General features: G+C 40.2%; 1 protein-coding gene across 6 annotated transcripts in view; it reads right to left on the reverse strand.

The window, feature by feature from the left end:
- RUNX1T1 (RUNX1 partner transcriptional co-repressor 1) overlaps positions 1–17,404 on the reverse strand; it is a 116,673-nt gene that overhangs the window by 48,446 nt on the left and 50,823 nt on the right. For all 6 annotated transcript variants that reach the window (XM_086741003.1, XM_086741005.1, XM_086741006.1 and 3 more), the window contains 2 exons: positions 5,468–5,605; positions 1,177–1,418 (listed from right to left, as the gene is read on the reverse strand). In XM_086741003.1, the coding sequence (XP_086597129.1) occupies positions 1,177–1,418; positions 5,468–5,605 (380 nt within the window). The remainder of the gene's footprint in view (positions 1–1,176; positions 1,419–5,467; positions 5,606–17,404) is intronic.

Genomic DNA, 17,404 nt, shown 5'->3' on the forward strand with positions numbered 1-17,404 from the left:
TGGACATTCCCAAGGAAAAGATCCTAATTTGCTCCTCAGAGTTCAGATGAAGGTAGAAATAAACTGTAATCAACAGTGGGCAAGCACTTTTGATCTGAAAATCAATAGCAGGTACGTGCTCCCAAAGCTGTCTTCAGTTTATTTACCAGCTCCTCTTTTCACAGAGAACCACATGACAAGCAAAACCACATTTAACAGGTATTCTAGATATGGAAGCAAAGGGAGAGTAGGACTCACTGAAGTTACACTCCCCACACTAAACTTCCTTTTTGACACAGACCCAAGTGAAGAGGCACCCATTGCTGTCAGGTAGTGTTTTGTGAAGATACAAGCACAGGACACCTGAGCCCTAGAACTAAACAGTGCTGGCAGTCTTTGCTCCAAATGAAGTCAATGGCAACTGCAGCTGCTCAGAACAGATGTAAATTAGAGCACCACAATAGCATTTTCCCTGGTACATCTAATTACTACTGAAGGAGATACATGGGAGATAACAAAGTCTGGCAAAGAGGGGGCTTTACTCGGAATAAAAATAATCCTGGTCCAGATTCACAACAGTTTGTCTGTAAAATAGCAGCCCAACTTGACAGATGTAGGCAAGAAAAAGCTGAAATTACCATTCATAACATAAAGATAGTCTTATAAATAAAGTGACTTAAGCAGCAGCAATGCTCTGTCAGGTGTCTCATTGTTGGGTTCAATGAATACTGAGAAAAGGTCTTCCACTGCGTAACCGCAGTACAAACGTATGTTTAGCTCATCCTTTCAACAGTATTCTGCCACTATATATATGGCACTCTCCTTTCCTCGGCTAACCAAACCAAGCGAGCCAACCATATTTTACTACTCTATATAATTCAAGGTATGCCTACATTAGGGGTGCTGCCAGTATAGAATAAAAATCCTTTCGCACCATTACAGAATAATACTATACTGGCAAAAAGAGTCAAGTCTACACCTGGTTGGGAATAGCTGCCACTCATGGGAAGTCAAGTTACTCATGTTAGCTGCAGCAGCAAGAGACATCACTCCATTCTAGCATGTTTGATATCCCTAACGTACGATATATACAGTGTATGTGACCCACTCTTCTATATAATAAACATGTCAAGCATAAGAGAAGGAAAAAGAGAGAAAAAGATCACAGTTATTACATCATTGTTTTTTTTTGCTTACCACAAGTCCTAGAACAAGGGTACGCACTCTCTCCCCAATCTCTGGTGAAATGTCATTGCCAAACTGCTGTAAGGTTGTAAGAAATCTCTTCAGTTTGCTGAGTTGCCTAGCTCCACAGGCTGGCGGTAACTGCTGGTTAGCCAGAGAGGAGGAAGAGGAAGAGGATGGCCCATTGCTAAAGCCATTAGGAGGAGATGGAGCTCCATTTAACGCTGTTGGTGAATGGCTAGTGCCATTGGTTACTGAAAGAAAAAGAGAGAAGGGAGGATAAAATCGAGAGAGCAGGGAAGAGAGGGAGAAAGAAGACAGAGGGGGAAATCCATCAGCTTATGTTTTCTGTGCTTGACCTCAAAATTAATTAAATTGCACAATCAAAGATCATTAGCCTTCTAACAGAGCGACACTCCACAGTTTGTATCTATTTCCCAGTAGCTGGTACTGCTCAGTGTATGGATTGGAAGTAACAGCAGCTGCCTTTCACATAGCTTCCCCCCCTTCCCACTCCCGAAAGTGCTCCTGGACCTGAAAAGCATCATTTAAATACCAGCCTTTTGTCAGAGGATTTTAAAAAGAGAGAGAGGGGAAAAGAAAAAGCATGAGTGCGAGTATGATTGAAGACAAAAAAAAAAAAAAAAAATTGCTCTTTGGGGTAGAAAAAACATGCAGACATATTTCACGGAGCCTCAGTTTATCTGTGAATATTTTTACTTGTGTTTTGTACACACAACTGACAGCTGTGTTTATAAAACAGGACTTTCACGTTTTAACCTTACACCACCCAATGAGAAGGTTATTTTTTTTCCAATACAGACTTCCTAGCTGCTAGCATATGGAGCACACAAAGTTGTCTGTGCAGGTACAAGCGGTGCCATGCTCAGTGCGGCCTGAAGCCTCGCAGTTACGGCATGAATCAAGAGTTCAGGAGACTTCTCAGAGGCCAGGAGCAAATCACTCGGCTCTCATGTGCCAATACCATATCTCTAAGAAGGATAGGAAAGCATTCTCCTGTTGTGAGGGGTTGCAGTGAGAATAACTATCTAAAGTACTAAGTGTTCAAACTTTATGGCAACGAGATTCATACAAACATAGTGAAGACAACAACAGACAGTTTTTGGCAGCGATTTCAGTTTGATTCTTATCCACACTCCAGAAGATAGCAGAAAATCAAACTGAGGACATCCTTTTCCATCCAGGTTACTTGGAACAGTGTTGTGGTTTTGTTTAGTGAGGGGGGGCCTAAGGTGGTAGCTTCTGTAGGAAACTGCTAGAAGTCGCTCCCTTTTGTTCAGTGGACTCGGCCAGGCCCAGGGCGGACCAGCTGCTGGCCAAGGCCAAGCCAATTGGTAGAAGAATGTTCCATGATAACGCCTCTGCGATAACGTATTTAAGAAGGGGAAAACAGAAAAAAAAGAGAGACTGCATAGTCTGGTCCTGATGGGGGCTGAACTATGACAAACAGCAACAGTCAAACCCACTTTGTTAAGGTTGTTTGAGTCTGACTCGTCAAAATGACAGCAAATGGCAAGAAAAAGGACGGTATCCTGGAAATACGAATGCACCAGCACAGGTGCGGGCACACAGCATGCGACTGTACCCACCAGCAGCTGCCCTCATCCAGCCATTGCCCTGGAGAGATTTGCCGATTTCTTTTCGGGAAGTTACTCAGAACCCATCTGAAAAATGAGGAACTTGTCCACAATCAAAAATGCATAGGAAGATTAGTCTAAATTGCTTCCTATTTAAAAGCACAACCATGGCGAGCCAGCAACTCAAAGAGCTTTCAATGTTTCTTAATGCTCAGCCTCTCTGAAGCCAAACACATGCCTTTCTCTTTGTCACTTTATCCAGCAGCCTTCTTTATTTTTAGACAGCAATTCCTTTCTGAGGGTGGGCACCTATTACTAGATTTAAATCACTACTAATCTATCACCAGATTTAAACCCCTACCACAATACTTTTGAAGGAGCTTTTGCCCTAGAAGTGCCCTTTTGGAGGTTCTACAGAAAAAGCTATCTGAACAGTTACTTAGTTTCTACCACCTTAGGCCCCCCCTCACTAACAAAACCAGAACATCGTGTTTCATCCTAGTTCTTGGTTTCCTATTCTACCTGCATGGGTGAGGGAGAACAGGAGGTGGAAAAAGTAGAAATAGAAAGAAGCTGGCCTCAGCAAGTTCAGCTCCATGTGCACCTCCAAGCGCTACAGTAGAGTGAGATATCTGAGTAAACAAATACATCGTGACTGCAAGGAACCTGCACAGCCAAAAGACATCATACCATGAACTTAGTAAATGAGGATTGGGAAGAGTAAGAACATGTCCTGCTCTAGCCTCACACCACCCAACAACTCAGTCACTGGTAAAGGGCTGCTCTAGGCAGAGGGGCTATGATCAAGAAAGCACGAAAGAGCAGAGTTCATTACCTAGGATAGATACGAGGAGGAGAAAGGCAGATAAAATTTCTCCCACAACAAAGGAAATAAAGAAATACTCCCCAAACACAGTTTCTCTGAATTTTTTTTTTCTCTGTAGCCCACCTGGTACTAGTGATTTTATCTCTTTCTTTATAATGTCTAATTTGCCAACTGGCAAGGATCTATGTAATTTATAAAACCAAACCATGTTATTAATAAAATATAATTTAGCATTTTATATTTCAAACTAATATATGTTAACAGTTTTTAATAGCCTAAAACAAGGAAACATACTCTTGACTAGAAAACGAGTATGGTCTTCCTGACATACAGGCATTTCCCCTGTAGTAATAATAAATTGAACAGACACTCAAATAGAAGTGACTGTTTACTATACAAGCTGGAACCACTAAGGCAAAACTCAAATCTGACAAGGTAAGAGGCATTTAAAATTAGACTTTTTTAGACCTTTATTCTTCATATAAACTGCCAAAAAAATCGAGTTACAGTTCACACACCTTTCAAAGTGCTGAACCCAATCAAATAAGCAAACATCCAGAAATCTTATGAGTACAGTGAGGATTATAAGAGTGATTGAAGAACATAGTCCTATTCCTTTCATGATTGCCAAAGATCATTCTGAACTGTGCAAAGTGCATCACACTGGAAAGCTTAATCTGTAAAGAGCCTCATCCTGTGAAAACCTAGAAACAATTTAACTTTAGACTGGACCAGTTCCTAGAATGATTCAGGTGCTGGAGTTAAGCAAAACGGACAAATCTTTGCAGGATCAGGGTCACTGGGTTAAATTTCAAGTTTATTCTAAGGGCTGGCACAAACCCTCCTCACTGTTTAAGTTGAATGTAAATTGTCAGGACAGGGTTCCCTGGGATGAGTGGTACGAAGGCCTCCAGCTGGCCTTCTGCACAGAGGTGAATTTGAAAGAACGCATGGAACAGACAGAAAGGGACTAAACAGACATAGGCAAGACAAATAGAAGATGCTGCCTTCATTCTGTTCAGGCATATGTATTCTACTGTTCTAAAAATGTTTTATTTAAAATGTGAAATGTAAACACATTCTCATGTTTATACTATTATGAGGCAGTATAAAAGAGACCAAAAAATTTGCAGCTAAATCTTAGTAAGAGAAATGTGGATCATTTCATGGCTGTGAAAAGAATACTCCAGACAACATGCCAAATACAAATCTCAGTTACACTGGTACAAACATAGAGTAATTCCATCAAGACTAGTAGAGTGTGTTTACATCAATAAACTGAGACAGAGATGCAGCCACAAGTGATCTAGAGGGGTAAAGTGGTCACAGACTAGAAATCTCAAAATAAAACAATAAAAGGCCTGTATTTTTTGTTTTATATCAAAATTAACTGGGCATTATATAGCTCTGAAATTAGAATTCTTCATTCAATCATAAGTGAGATGAAGATTCAAGTATTTTCTTTATGAATTACTTTAAAAACACAAACAAAAAATGATGAAGAATTACTACTGAAGTTTCTACACAAAACGGAACGGGATCCTTTAAACGAAACAACAGAATGGCATAAAACAGAAGAAGAAAGTTTTCTGTATTTCTCACAGAAGGACTATCTAAGCATTAAGCACTCAGGAAACCAGCGCTCACTGTTCTTTGACACTGCAGCCAAGCTGTCAATGAAATAACAACACAACTCTGAGCTGAATACCTTCATACCTTAAAGATGCATTAATCTGTTGTGATCTTAGTTTTGCTTAATTACTTTTGCAATCAAATGCTGCTCCTGCCATGTCATGCACATTTCCCTTCACATGCTTTGGTTTCTTACATAGAGAACAGAAAGAACACGGAAGAAAAAGAAGAAAAGAAGTCTAATTACATGTTGTGGGCGTGAATGAACTGGTTCTTGGAGCTCCTTGGGTAGTGGGAGGAGGTGGCATGGTTGGAGGCGTCAGCCTGGATTGTGTCTTCACATCCACAGGTGAGTCTGGCATTGTGGAATGCTTCTCAGTGCGATCTGCAACACACACCACAGGAACACACCGGTTTATTTCCCCAGGCACACCCCCTCTGACACAAACTTAAAATACAAGAAGTGAGGCATTTCAGCATCTGCCTCAAAAGATTACACCTGATTATTGACTCCAGTGTGCTCTTCCCAAATTACATCATCTAAACCTTACTTAAGAAGGTGTAACCAGATGGTGAGACCTCATTTGTAGCGGTGCTGCATTATCTTTTGCTTTTATTTCTAGCATGTGCAGATGCTACCTCCCAAGCACTCCTGGAGCTGCAATAATGCCACCTCTCTTCAAGGGTCTCACGTTAGCCAGAAGGAAAAAAATAGATGAAGAGACAGGAAGGTAATAAATCCCCTTATGACAGCTCCTGCAGAACTAAAACCTGAAGCTCTTTAGTACAGGTGAGGTGGGATAGTGGAAGTCAGCTCTCTTCATGTCTCCTCTTTGTAACACCTGCTGTCCTCTCCATTGCTTCTCTTTGCAATCATAGATACTTATGTTAAACACCGTGGGCCTCCTGGATCACTTTACCACCTTGCCTCTGGATATTCTTACATTCACCAGCAAAATAAACACAACATGCCAAAATGGTAAGTCAGTCGTCACACATACATACCATTGTTTTTAAAAAAGCATCTCAGTTTGCACCTTCACACATTAAGAACAACTGTAATGTTCAAAACCTGCAATATAAGTAGAAACATTCCTCCCCAGGAAAACAAAACAAACAAAAGGCAAAACCAGGCAGAGAACCTAACAGTTCTCTTGCAACTAAAAATCTAAAGATGTAAGACATTTGATACAGAAGCTACAAAAGTATCTGCTTTTTCCAGCATCTTTTTGGACATCTGTATGTTAAAATTAAAGCAAAAATTTTTAAAAATCCGCCCAAACCCTTACGATTCATTTATCAAGAACAGACAAAATATGACAACATTTACCAACCGACAGGAACATTAAGGCTTCCTTTCTCATGCCAGAAGTTTAGTGAGCCATCTTGAGTAACCATGAGTAAGACCAAGTTTAGCTTTTAATACATGTAAGTTTAATTCTTCCATCCCTTCTTTGAGGGGCTGGGGTTATTTATTTTATACACTGTCCTACACAAATCTTTCTGAGCTCCATTAAACTATTTTGCAAAACATGTTAAGTGCCACTGCTAGTGGGTAAATGTGTACATCTGTGGTTTTAGTTCAAGACAATGGCAAAGTCTGTCATGTTCTAGAAATGCTGTCACTCCACTTTGTGACATGCTTTTCTTGTTCTTACTAACAAGATATAAACTTCAACCAAAGAATTATCTCTAAAATTTGCCCTGAACGACACTAAGAGAAATAAAATGCAATGCATATATTTAACAAAGGAAGGGTATGTTTAAAAGAGCCTCAAAACACTTAATAATAAAAAATACAGAAAAATTAACGACACATAATAGATACCAATCTTTAGCTGCCTGAAACTGAGGAGTTCTGTCCCAGAGACACAGTGTGTCAGGTACTACAATTACAGAAGCCGTTTTCACCCTTTGTGCCTACAGACGATGCTTCAGTTCTCAGGGACAGGGATTCATTTAATATAGAATTTAGAGACAAGTTTGGGGAAGACAAGCAGTGAAACATCCTCACTCAGAACAGGATGAAGGGAACACAGATACAATATTACAGGATCCATAGTGTTGGTCTAAGGTTAGTAAACCCCATCGGTGTAGGGAACAGTATCCAAAATGATTAGCTTAAATATTAGGGCTGATATACAGACAGGTAAGGTTTGATTTGCAAATCAAGCAATAATAAATTATTACATGCTGGAAAACAAAAGCAAGTTTTTAAACATATTCTATACAAATTTCCTTTCCACATCACTATACTAAATCAGTTAAATCTATACCTTCAACAAACCATTAATTTAATACAAAGAACAACGAAAACTCATCTTGAAATGTTAATTGCTTCCTTAATAGCCGAATTCATCTTGCACTCACCTCAACCAACCTCAGCAACAGGGGAATAAATAGCTTTCAGCTCATGTTGCAACAGAGGGAAAGAGGCACAGCAGTGAGCCCAAGCCCTCCTAAATAAAGGCAAATATTTCTGCCATGCCAAGAAAGGAGAGAGAAAGGGAGGCTTGCCAGAGCTGGTGGGGAGATAACAGTGGGAACTGCTGGTCCATCTGGTTTTCATTCTGCTAACACTCACGCTGAACTGTTAAGGAAGGCAGTCCAGGTACACAGATTTGAAGCATGTGGGAGCGCAGACACAGGCACAGAGGAGATGGAGGTGGGTGGAAGAAGGAGTGAAGAGAAATCAAGCTCCTCTCTGACAGTCTGCTGCTCACGGTGAGCAGGCACAGCCTGTATCCTCCAATTCAGCTGCTGGGAACTAAAAGCGATCCCCAGCCGGCACCCAACCCTGTTCCCCTCTCCCTTGCTGCATTTCAAAGTTCAGGTTTGATCAGAAACACACTCAGATGGGAGGGGGGAGGTTTTCCCAAAAAGCTGGCCATGTTTTGTTACTTAAATTGAACATGGTCGTGGGAAACGGTGTGTTGGGTTTGCCCTCCAATCTCAGATTGCCATTCCACCGGGATCCAACTGGTTTTCACTCCCTCGAACAGTGTCTGCCACCCGGTTTGCAGATCGCTGACATTATCCACAGATGCCTGCACTTCTGATATAAATCTAACGGTATTAGGCTTGATTTTCCTAATTATCTTTCTTTTTACCTCTTAGGGGTAAAAAAAAAAAAAAAAAACCCAAAAAACCAAAAGCAACCCTCTCCAGGCCACTTACTTTTGCTGAACCTCTCTCTCCCCTTTGCAAAGCCCTAAACCCCACTCTGCTACTGTATGATGGCAGGCAGACAGATTTCTCTCCAGCTGTCTGTAAGTTCCCAAGCTCTGCCTTCTGTAAGAAGATATGAGGCTCCTTTCAAGCACACCTCAAAACAATTCTAACCAGGGTACAAGATTATCTTGTCAGAGCAGAGACTCTCCTTGAAGGGAGACAGAGGAAAAGAGCTTTTGAAGAAGTACAATGCAAAATGCAAAGCTCTTCCATGTGCTTGGGAGACACCACACCACCCAGGAGAACATCATGCCCCATTGCAGGCTTTGCATCCCCACCTTTCCACCTTCTTTTAACAGCAAAACTCCAGCAGGAGCCGTTCTTCTCTCACTGCTGCTTTACCTTGCCTCTACTGCTGGTTCCCCGATGTCTGAGGGAGCTATGGGGCTGGGAGTATCCGTCTCCAGCAGCTCTGCACCCACCGCTGTCCCACTGGCCACAGCCCCAGAGAACCATGACAGCTCCATTTTGAGGAGGTAGATCACCCACAGTCAAGGGACGGAGTGGGGATGGAGCCCAAAGTGGAGCCATCGCTGATAAAAGTGTTACCAGTTCTTATGATCAGAACTCCTAAAGCTTGTACTGTCTGATACTTGGCCTAGAATTCCAGCTTCTACAAATCGTTAATTATCTTTTTTAATTAAAACAAACAAACAAAAAAAAATCCCACAATCAACACTTTTTACTCTAATTATTGAAAAATTGCCTGATGATATGAAAGCTAATGGCAAAACAGTATTTAAGTCATATTCACAAGCCAAGTTTCCCCTAAACCATGTTATTCCATGAGGGCTTTTATGTATAGATGTTTTTCATACAAACACTCTGTGGATATTTTGGTATCCATACATCCAGAGATAATAAAGGTTTGCAAAGGGAAGAAAGAATCCCTCAAGAGAAAATCTTTATTTTTTACATGTGAAAATCTGCCTGCATACAATTTCATGTACATTTGCTCTAGTTTTATAATACAGGAGCAATACATTGAACTTTGCCTGAAACTTAGAAGAACTGTAAGGAAAATTATGTCTTAAAAATGCTTAATTTCTTGAATTCAAAAACATTTTTATGCTTTCATGTCAAACCAAACTCTCCATTTGCAAAGCTAATTTTGGTTTGGTTGTTTTTTGTTGGTTTTTTTTTTCCCTGTCAGACTCTGACATTTCAAACAATAATCCTGAATTAGCAGCGACACATCAGAAAGTTTCATACAGGCAATATCCCACAGCATCACATATTTCAGAGTGCAGGCTACGTATAAAGAGAGAGTAACTTCTTTCAGGTGCAAAGATTTCTTCCTCCAAATCCCTCTAAACAGTGACAGACTTGCACTCCTTAGCCCAGTTCAGATCAAATGGGGCTGAAACCAGAGGTCCTCTAAACTAGAGGGAAAAGGAGACATCTGCAATTCATTCTGCAGTGCTCACTGCAATCAATTCAGGATGGAGATAGATGGTGAAATAATGGTCTAGTCCTAATCCATACACACAACCCTCTGGTCCAGTGAGAGACTTAGAATAAATTCAGAAAATATGTTTCAAGTATGCAGAGACCTATTGCATTTGCTTTGGATTATATTTTTTATTTTAAAAAACCCAAACATTTTGAAATATACATTCTTGAATCTCTTTTACAGCACGGAGTGAAGAACTGTGATTTTACCACAGAAGTATTTTGCTCCGTTTTAAATTAAAGAATGTTGTAAAACCAACTTTAAATTATTATATTTCTTCTGTGGATTTCTTGGTTCATGAAACTATACTGTTCTTGTCATTCATTCAACTTTTATGGTGGGAGTTACTTTCACCACTATATTTAGCTGTTAGGTGAACACTGATATTTACCGTAAGCACAGCCACCTTCTGAAGACAAATAGGGAAGAGACAAAGTAAAATTTGCAGGAGGAGCATGTATTCAAAGTGATTTACTTCACTTCCTGTACCCTAAAAGATTTCGTCCACTTTCAAAACAAGGCGGTCTTTCATATACGGCAACATTTCAGCTCATGTGGCACCCTTCCAAGTCTAACGCATCAAGGCAAGCTGATGTATGGAACAAAATATGGAATATATAAATACTTTACTGATACCATTTCAATAGCCAATTCAATGTCAAGCATTTCTAGGAGTGGTGTGTTTTCAATTTCCTTTTTTAAATGAAAAAAAAGTATGGTATAATACGCTGTGGCATTTATTTTACTTTTAGTTAGTGCAAATAGTTCCAGATGTATATTCAGGCATGAAAGATTCTTAAAAGACGCTCTATATTGATTGTACAGTACTTACTACTTCTGTGCCAACATGTTAAAAATAAAAACAAAAACTGCCAAAGTCCATTGTCTTGTTTGCTTTAAACTCACAGAAAGGACAAACCTCACTTATGACATGCAGGATTAGAATCCACCCAAATTATACAAATTGAGACCTAAATCTGTGGGATTTAACACTGATGATGGCTACCTAGACTAACCTGGATTTTTTTACAGGGATAGCATGGAATTTGCAAGCAGGTAACTACAGGTTATAAGTCACAGTAGTGATGAACTGGGAGACAGAAATCCACAAGTCCACCTCAGAGGACAAATTATAGAGCTGCTTCATCCATAATGCTATCTCGCTGCAGTCAGCAAAGAATCTCCTCTCCTTCAGATTTGGCCAAGCCAACACAAGCTTGGCTTGTGTTACAAGGCAGTGTCTGTGGAAGCCCGCAACTCCTGAGTCTCAGACCTGCCACTACATAGAGCAGGACAATATTACAAGGTATCTGCCTTGGTTGAAAAGGACTCATTTGAGAAGGCACCGTATAAGCCTAATATATATGATAAAGCCTACTCACGCCATGCACCACATAGCTGGGGAAATCTGGAAGTCCTGTGATGCAGCCATAAAGCACGGCATTTGGACAACACCACTGCAGACCCTCTCCCACCCAAGCATGCCTGAGACTTATTTGAGACTGGTCCAGTCTTCATTCCATTTGTCTCTTGGCCCTTTTGACTTTTTCTTAAAGAATAAACAAGGATCTAAACATAATGTATGTTTTCTGTGCTATAAACCACTGCTCTTAAACAGCCACAACATACAGATAACTTTCTGTCAGCACCAGATGCAGTCACGTTACTGGCCTAAAAAGAGAACATTACCCAGTTTCCAGTTTCCCAGTGGAGAACTTTTACTCCCTAGGCGATTTGCAGAAGGTGGGTATCAGAAAGCAGCTCAGACACTCAGACTCGGTCTTTTGTCACAAAACATCACCTCTGCAAGCTTTATCCACAAGGAATGAAAATGCATGTGAGGCAAGTGACGGATGGGCACAGCAAAGTTTTCAAGACAGCATGACGTTTCATTGCCTTTTTAGCACAAAGACTATGAAGCTCACATACTGAAGATGACCCCTTTGCAAGAGCAATATCACAACTTCGCTGCAGTCTTATCTTGGTTCTCCTCTGCTCAGACAGTTTAACGTTTCATATCACCAGCTATTCTTGAGAATAAATGAAAGCATACTCAGTTTACCCATTTCTTCTCATTTAATATGCATGAGCTAGAAGAAATTATGCATTCTGCAAGTTCACCGAAGTTATCTCAGGCTAAGTTATCAGAGCTTTCCTCAGATGTGCTAAAAAAAAAGTCATGAGAATAATGCAATCTCCACTCTGCCTCCCAAAAGCTGAAAGGGGTTTTTGTGCTACTCTCCCAGTTTTGGCAAAAAGAGTTTGTGGACGATGTAAACTAGGGAAATGGCAGGCAATGCTTTGTGTCATGTTCTTCATCTATAATGGTACCTCGACTGGTCCTACCATCATGACAACCAACCAAAAATGCAGAAGCAGCCCCCTTTGTTTCAGTTCTCTAGGGTGAGAGGTGCTGACTGGCAAAAAAAACAGCGTCCCGTGCTCATGGCTTTGCAACTGAAGGCCAGATAGTTACACATATTACAAAATAAGCAATGCATGAGTTCAATCTCAGAGCTGAGACAAAAATTTTATGGCTTGGCTTTGCTTGGACATATTATCTTCTCCAGAAAGAAATAAACTTGTCTTACCATATAATTTCATTTTTAAAGGGAAAAAAATTAGAAAAATAATCTTTTTCCTCTTATTTAACAATCTGACATGTTTTGACAGATTCAAAACTATCATAAATTCACTTTCAGTTATTTAATAACTAAAAACTGACTCCTGTCGTAACTGCACTATCTTTTTTTAAATGCCTCTTTTCTCCTTCCCCTTCCAGGCTTTGCAAATTTTACCATGTAAAATCACTTGAAGATACAAAGCAACACAGGGAAAAATACATTCTAAATCTAGATCTACTACCACCATAGTGGTTTATGAAATACTTTAGCAAGAGCAGACAAGCAAAATAAAGGCCAAATTGTAGCAGCTGCCCTTAGTATCCATAAGCCCCTAGAAAATAAAGTCCGCAAGGTCCCTTGTCATGGCTGAATACCTAACAGTAGACCTGGTAATGAAGGAGAAGACAAGGTGGATTTATTCTAAATATCCTACCAATCATCATGAAAATGCCTCTATGTCTGCATAACCAATGCAGTTAATAAGCAAATAGTCCCACAATCACTATCAAAATACTATTTTCCCGTTTATATTCTTTCCTGGACCTTTTCTAATTCACTTTGATGACAAACTACCAAACTAAAAACTGTGTTTTGAGTGGTTTTCTTTCATGTCACAGAAACTATTATTGATGTTCCAAAACCAGCCCACTGAACACTGAAGCCCAAGTGAAGTGAACTGGAGGTGCCCACCACCTCCAGCATGAAAAACTGAAGAACAATCAGAGCAACCACTGGCCAAATCCACTCCCTGGCCTTCCCTACAAGCTACGGAGATGACAACTCCTCCGCATTAGCAATCACCCCCTTCGCTTCTCTACTTACAGAGGAAACCACCGGAGTGTTTTCGTGTGCGGCCTCCCAAAGGCTCCCTGACCAGTAATTAATTTCCTTTTCTTACTATCTTCTTTGGAAGACCTACTCTTGTTAGAATTGCACATTATTTGACAAACTACAGATGAAGTCATATTGGCATCTAAGAAACTCAAATGCCATCAGCATCAAAGTAGTCTTGTTTGTATGCTCTTACATACTCAACCACATATAGTACATGTCCTTCCCAGCAGAAGCAAGAACATTTTCTCTTCCACAGCCAATTAAAATTTCCAAACTTGCTCTCCAAAAGCTTATTTATGCTTTTAATCCAAAGTTTGTAAGGTCCTAACTTAACAGTAAATAGTTTGTTACACACAGCTAAAAGTCTGAAGCAAAACAAATATGAACGTCTTTATTTTAATGTATTTATACACAGTGTAAAGTATAGTTGCACCCATTTTAGAAAAGTCCTAAGAGAGTAGTGATACCAATATTCCATTATATTTAACTCGACCTAAAGCCTCCAATATAGACTAGATAATCTAAAATAATCTGTTTAGATTCAGGGCAAATTTAGGTATTAAATTACTCTGCCAGCAAAAAAAAAAAAAAAAAAAAAAAAAAGTTATTACGGCTGTACTTTTAAAAGGCACCACTTATATTTATAAAACATGCCAGAAGTCCTTTAGTCTGAAAAAGAATCAAACATGAGTGTACGAGGTGATTATACACCTGAAAAGATGGCATAGGGACTACTGAGGAGGTAATGGGTACAAATCTGGTTTTCCTTGTTTTTAAACTGTGGAATTTCTCATGGACAAGTCACGATCCTCTAAGGCATGGAACGGTGTTGGCCAGTCTGGGACAGACCACTCCTCACCTCGTTGATCGAGCTCCCAAATCCCCGCTCTCTCAGATTGCACAGTTTTATGTCCAAGAACCCAATTTCTGACACTGATATTTCAAACAATGAAAATTTTGTTCTGTTAGGCCAAATGTTCAGGCCTGGGGAGCAAGACCTTACCCGTAAAACAGAAAGCAGCTAAACTCCCTCTCAACAGCAAGTACTAGTCCAGTCCAAGGAGGTCTGCTAATTCCTCCCATCTAAGATAGACAGCTAAATTAGCAGACTAAGCTTCCCATACAATTAGTGAAAAGAACAGTTAGAGCCTCTAATTTATTAATTCCTAAGACTGCTAAGCCAGATGGTATAAATATTTGTGTGTACATCTATGTCCTTTGCCTCATGAGAACCACAGGCATTCAGACGACTCTAGCAGTGCGGCTGGTGTACGTAAGAATCGGTGCTCCTCAGTCACCAGGCATCCTAACTCCTTGGTTTCTGCTCAGCCAGCCAAGACAGGTATTAATCCATCAATGAAAAATATACGCTGAAATCCTCAGAAACCCTTACACAGGTGCCACCACTGCTGCTTACTGCCACTACCGGTGACAGAAAAGTGAAACTCCAGGCTTTTCCCCTATCTCAAAGACTGTCAGTGTCTCATACCAAGCGGTGCAATTTATTACCCTAATCAGTACTTCAGCATTTGTGGAAATACACACTTTGGAAGACTATCATGTCACATCATCAGATGATGGCATTAAAGACATCTTGGGTTAACGTGACTGACTGTCTAGACAGAGTGTGAGAAAATATTCATTATTAGTTACAAGTCAGCTCCTCCTCGATGCTGCATGTCACACACACCAACTATCTGCTATTTTGGGCACTGGATCGCACCTGAAAGCAGCAGTGGGGAGGCGGGAGTGGGGAAAGAGGGTCTCAGAAACTTCACACGGAGTTAATACCCTCCATCTCAAATACTTTCTTAGGTGAGATAATAGCACTTATTGACAAATAAATAAGCTCTCGAGCAAAACAAATGTTAACATTAGCAAAAACAAAAGTATGTTTCAAATCAGTTGTCTGGCCTAATATATCACATGCATACTTAAATGTTAGTGTGAAATAATACAAGCACATAAAGGAAAAGGGAAAGGCAGAAACTTGTGTATGTCATGTTACAAATGTAAAACCAGATTAAACCCCCTTCTGAAGCCAATGAATTTACACAAATTCATACTAGCAGAGGAATCAGGCTGGCTCGCCCAGGAAGAGAGGTGATGGGTTAGCCTTGTTGTCCCCAGCCCCAGAAAGATTCAGAAATACATGCTTAACTGTAAATGCTGGAAACAGCTGTAAACTACTGAGACCACTCACAGTGCAAGCAATGTTTCTAGACCTTAAAGCATCACAGCAGCCTCAGTTTTACACAATAAAACTTAAAACTTCCTTTTTTTTTTTTAAGTAGCTTCCCTTTGTTTTGAATTTTAAATATCAGAACACCAAAAAAAAATCATACAGCTGAAGTCTGAATTGAAAAAAAAAAATCAGCAATTATTACAGAAATTACAGAAAATATAAGCAAAATATTAAAACTATTTCAGGTATCATAGCATTGCAATGCTTGATAGTTGTACAAAGCATGCTTCATTTCATGCCCAGCAGATTCAAATTAAATGTTTTTTTTTTCATAAAAAAACCACATTAAAAAAAAGATTTTATGTTTATAGAATCTCATTTTCATCAAGCCAGCTAAACCAGCTATTCCAACACAGCAATTTAATAATGACTGCTGTGGATCAGTATGGCGTCCATGGCTTACTTCTACATATGTGCACACAGGCGTTCATGTGTGCGTATGTGCGTGCATGCACACTCCTACACATATTTAATGAAGTTTTACTTACTTGATTTTGTATATAAAAACGGTGATTTTTTGTTTTGTTTTGTTTTTACATTCTGCTTTAGAAAATTTTAAGAAAGAAATAGCCTTCATTACACTGAAGGGAGTGTTAAATGGAGAGGAAACTGCAGGGCAGGAAGTCAGACACCAGAGAGAAACCACTCAATGCTACAAGTGCAAGAGAAATATTGACAAAGTAAAGAAGTCTGATGCGTTTGAACTCTGAATGTTCAACATGGACGCACTTAACCCTTGGTAACACCGTAAGTTTTCTTGTACTTGAAAAGAATCTCAAGAAAAGCAGATTTAACTTTCTCCATGCTACGGAAACATTTGGCTTTGGGCCTACGTGGATATACACATTTTGCTTCACTGAGAAGTGCATTAACCAGAAGAGGAGCCATTCTCATGAGAAAGGGAAGAATATTCAACAGGAGGAAAGAAACTCTGCGGCGGGGCTGAGGGTGGTTGCGTGGGTGGCCTTTTCCCATGGGGTGGCAACAGTCCCAGGATGCACCCTCAGCCTTTGCAGTCGGGGCCCAACCGTGGGCTTAGAAGGGTACGTGGCGAGCTGGGAGCACGCCTTGGCAACCAACGGCTGGAGACTCTTCCAGCGGACCGCTGACCACCAGAGGGAGCCAACATTGTGCCGTATGCACAGGGAGACACGCCCTGTCCATCCGGAAAATTCCAAATGCATGGCAAGGTACTCGGAAAGTCAAAGGGAGATGCTTTCAGGAAAGTTCTTCCCTGTATCAAAAGTTAACCTCAGCCATCTGATACAGGAGAAAGCTTATGATACTCAGTATGTATTGTTCCATTTCCACAGTACCAAACATAATATTAAGTATTTCTCTCAAAATTTTTGCTATAAACATCTCTTCCTCTGAAGAATAACTGGGTAGTACAGGTTGCAACAGCAGACCAGTTTCAGCGCCTCCTATTGTAACCTACCTATCCCAGCCAAAGAAGTCAGATGTTGTTACCACCACCACCACCCCCAACTTACACCTCCTTCCCCCACCTCATCCTCTTCTGGAGATGCCTTTCTGTATGAAATACTCAAAAAACCAAAATTGCAGCAAGCAGCACATCAGACAGTAAGTAGCATCGCACGTTATATGCAGTCATAGGAACCCAGGTCATGCTCACACAACTACAGCCAGGTGATATATGTGAATTTGAAAACAGTCCACCAAAACCTAACATAATTTCTTTTTTGCACCAAAACACATATAATCAAACAAAACCTGATATTTTCTTCATACCTATAATCAGTCAAAGAGATCAAATGGCAAGCAGGGCAGAAATAA

The sequence above is a fragment of the Chlamydotis macqueenii genome, chromosome 2, assembly GCF_036417535.1.
Source record: "Chlamydotis macqueenii isolate bChlMac1 chromosome 2, bChlMac1.mat, whole genome shotgun sequence".
NCBI lineage: Eukaryota > Metazoa > Chordata > Aves > Otidiformes > Otididae > Chlamydotis > Chlamydotis macqueenii.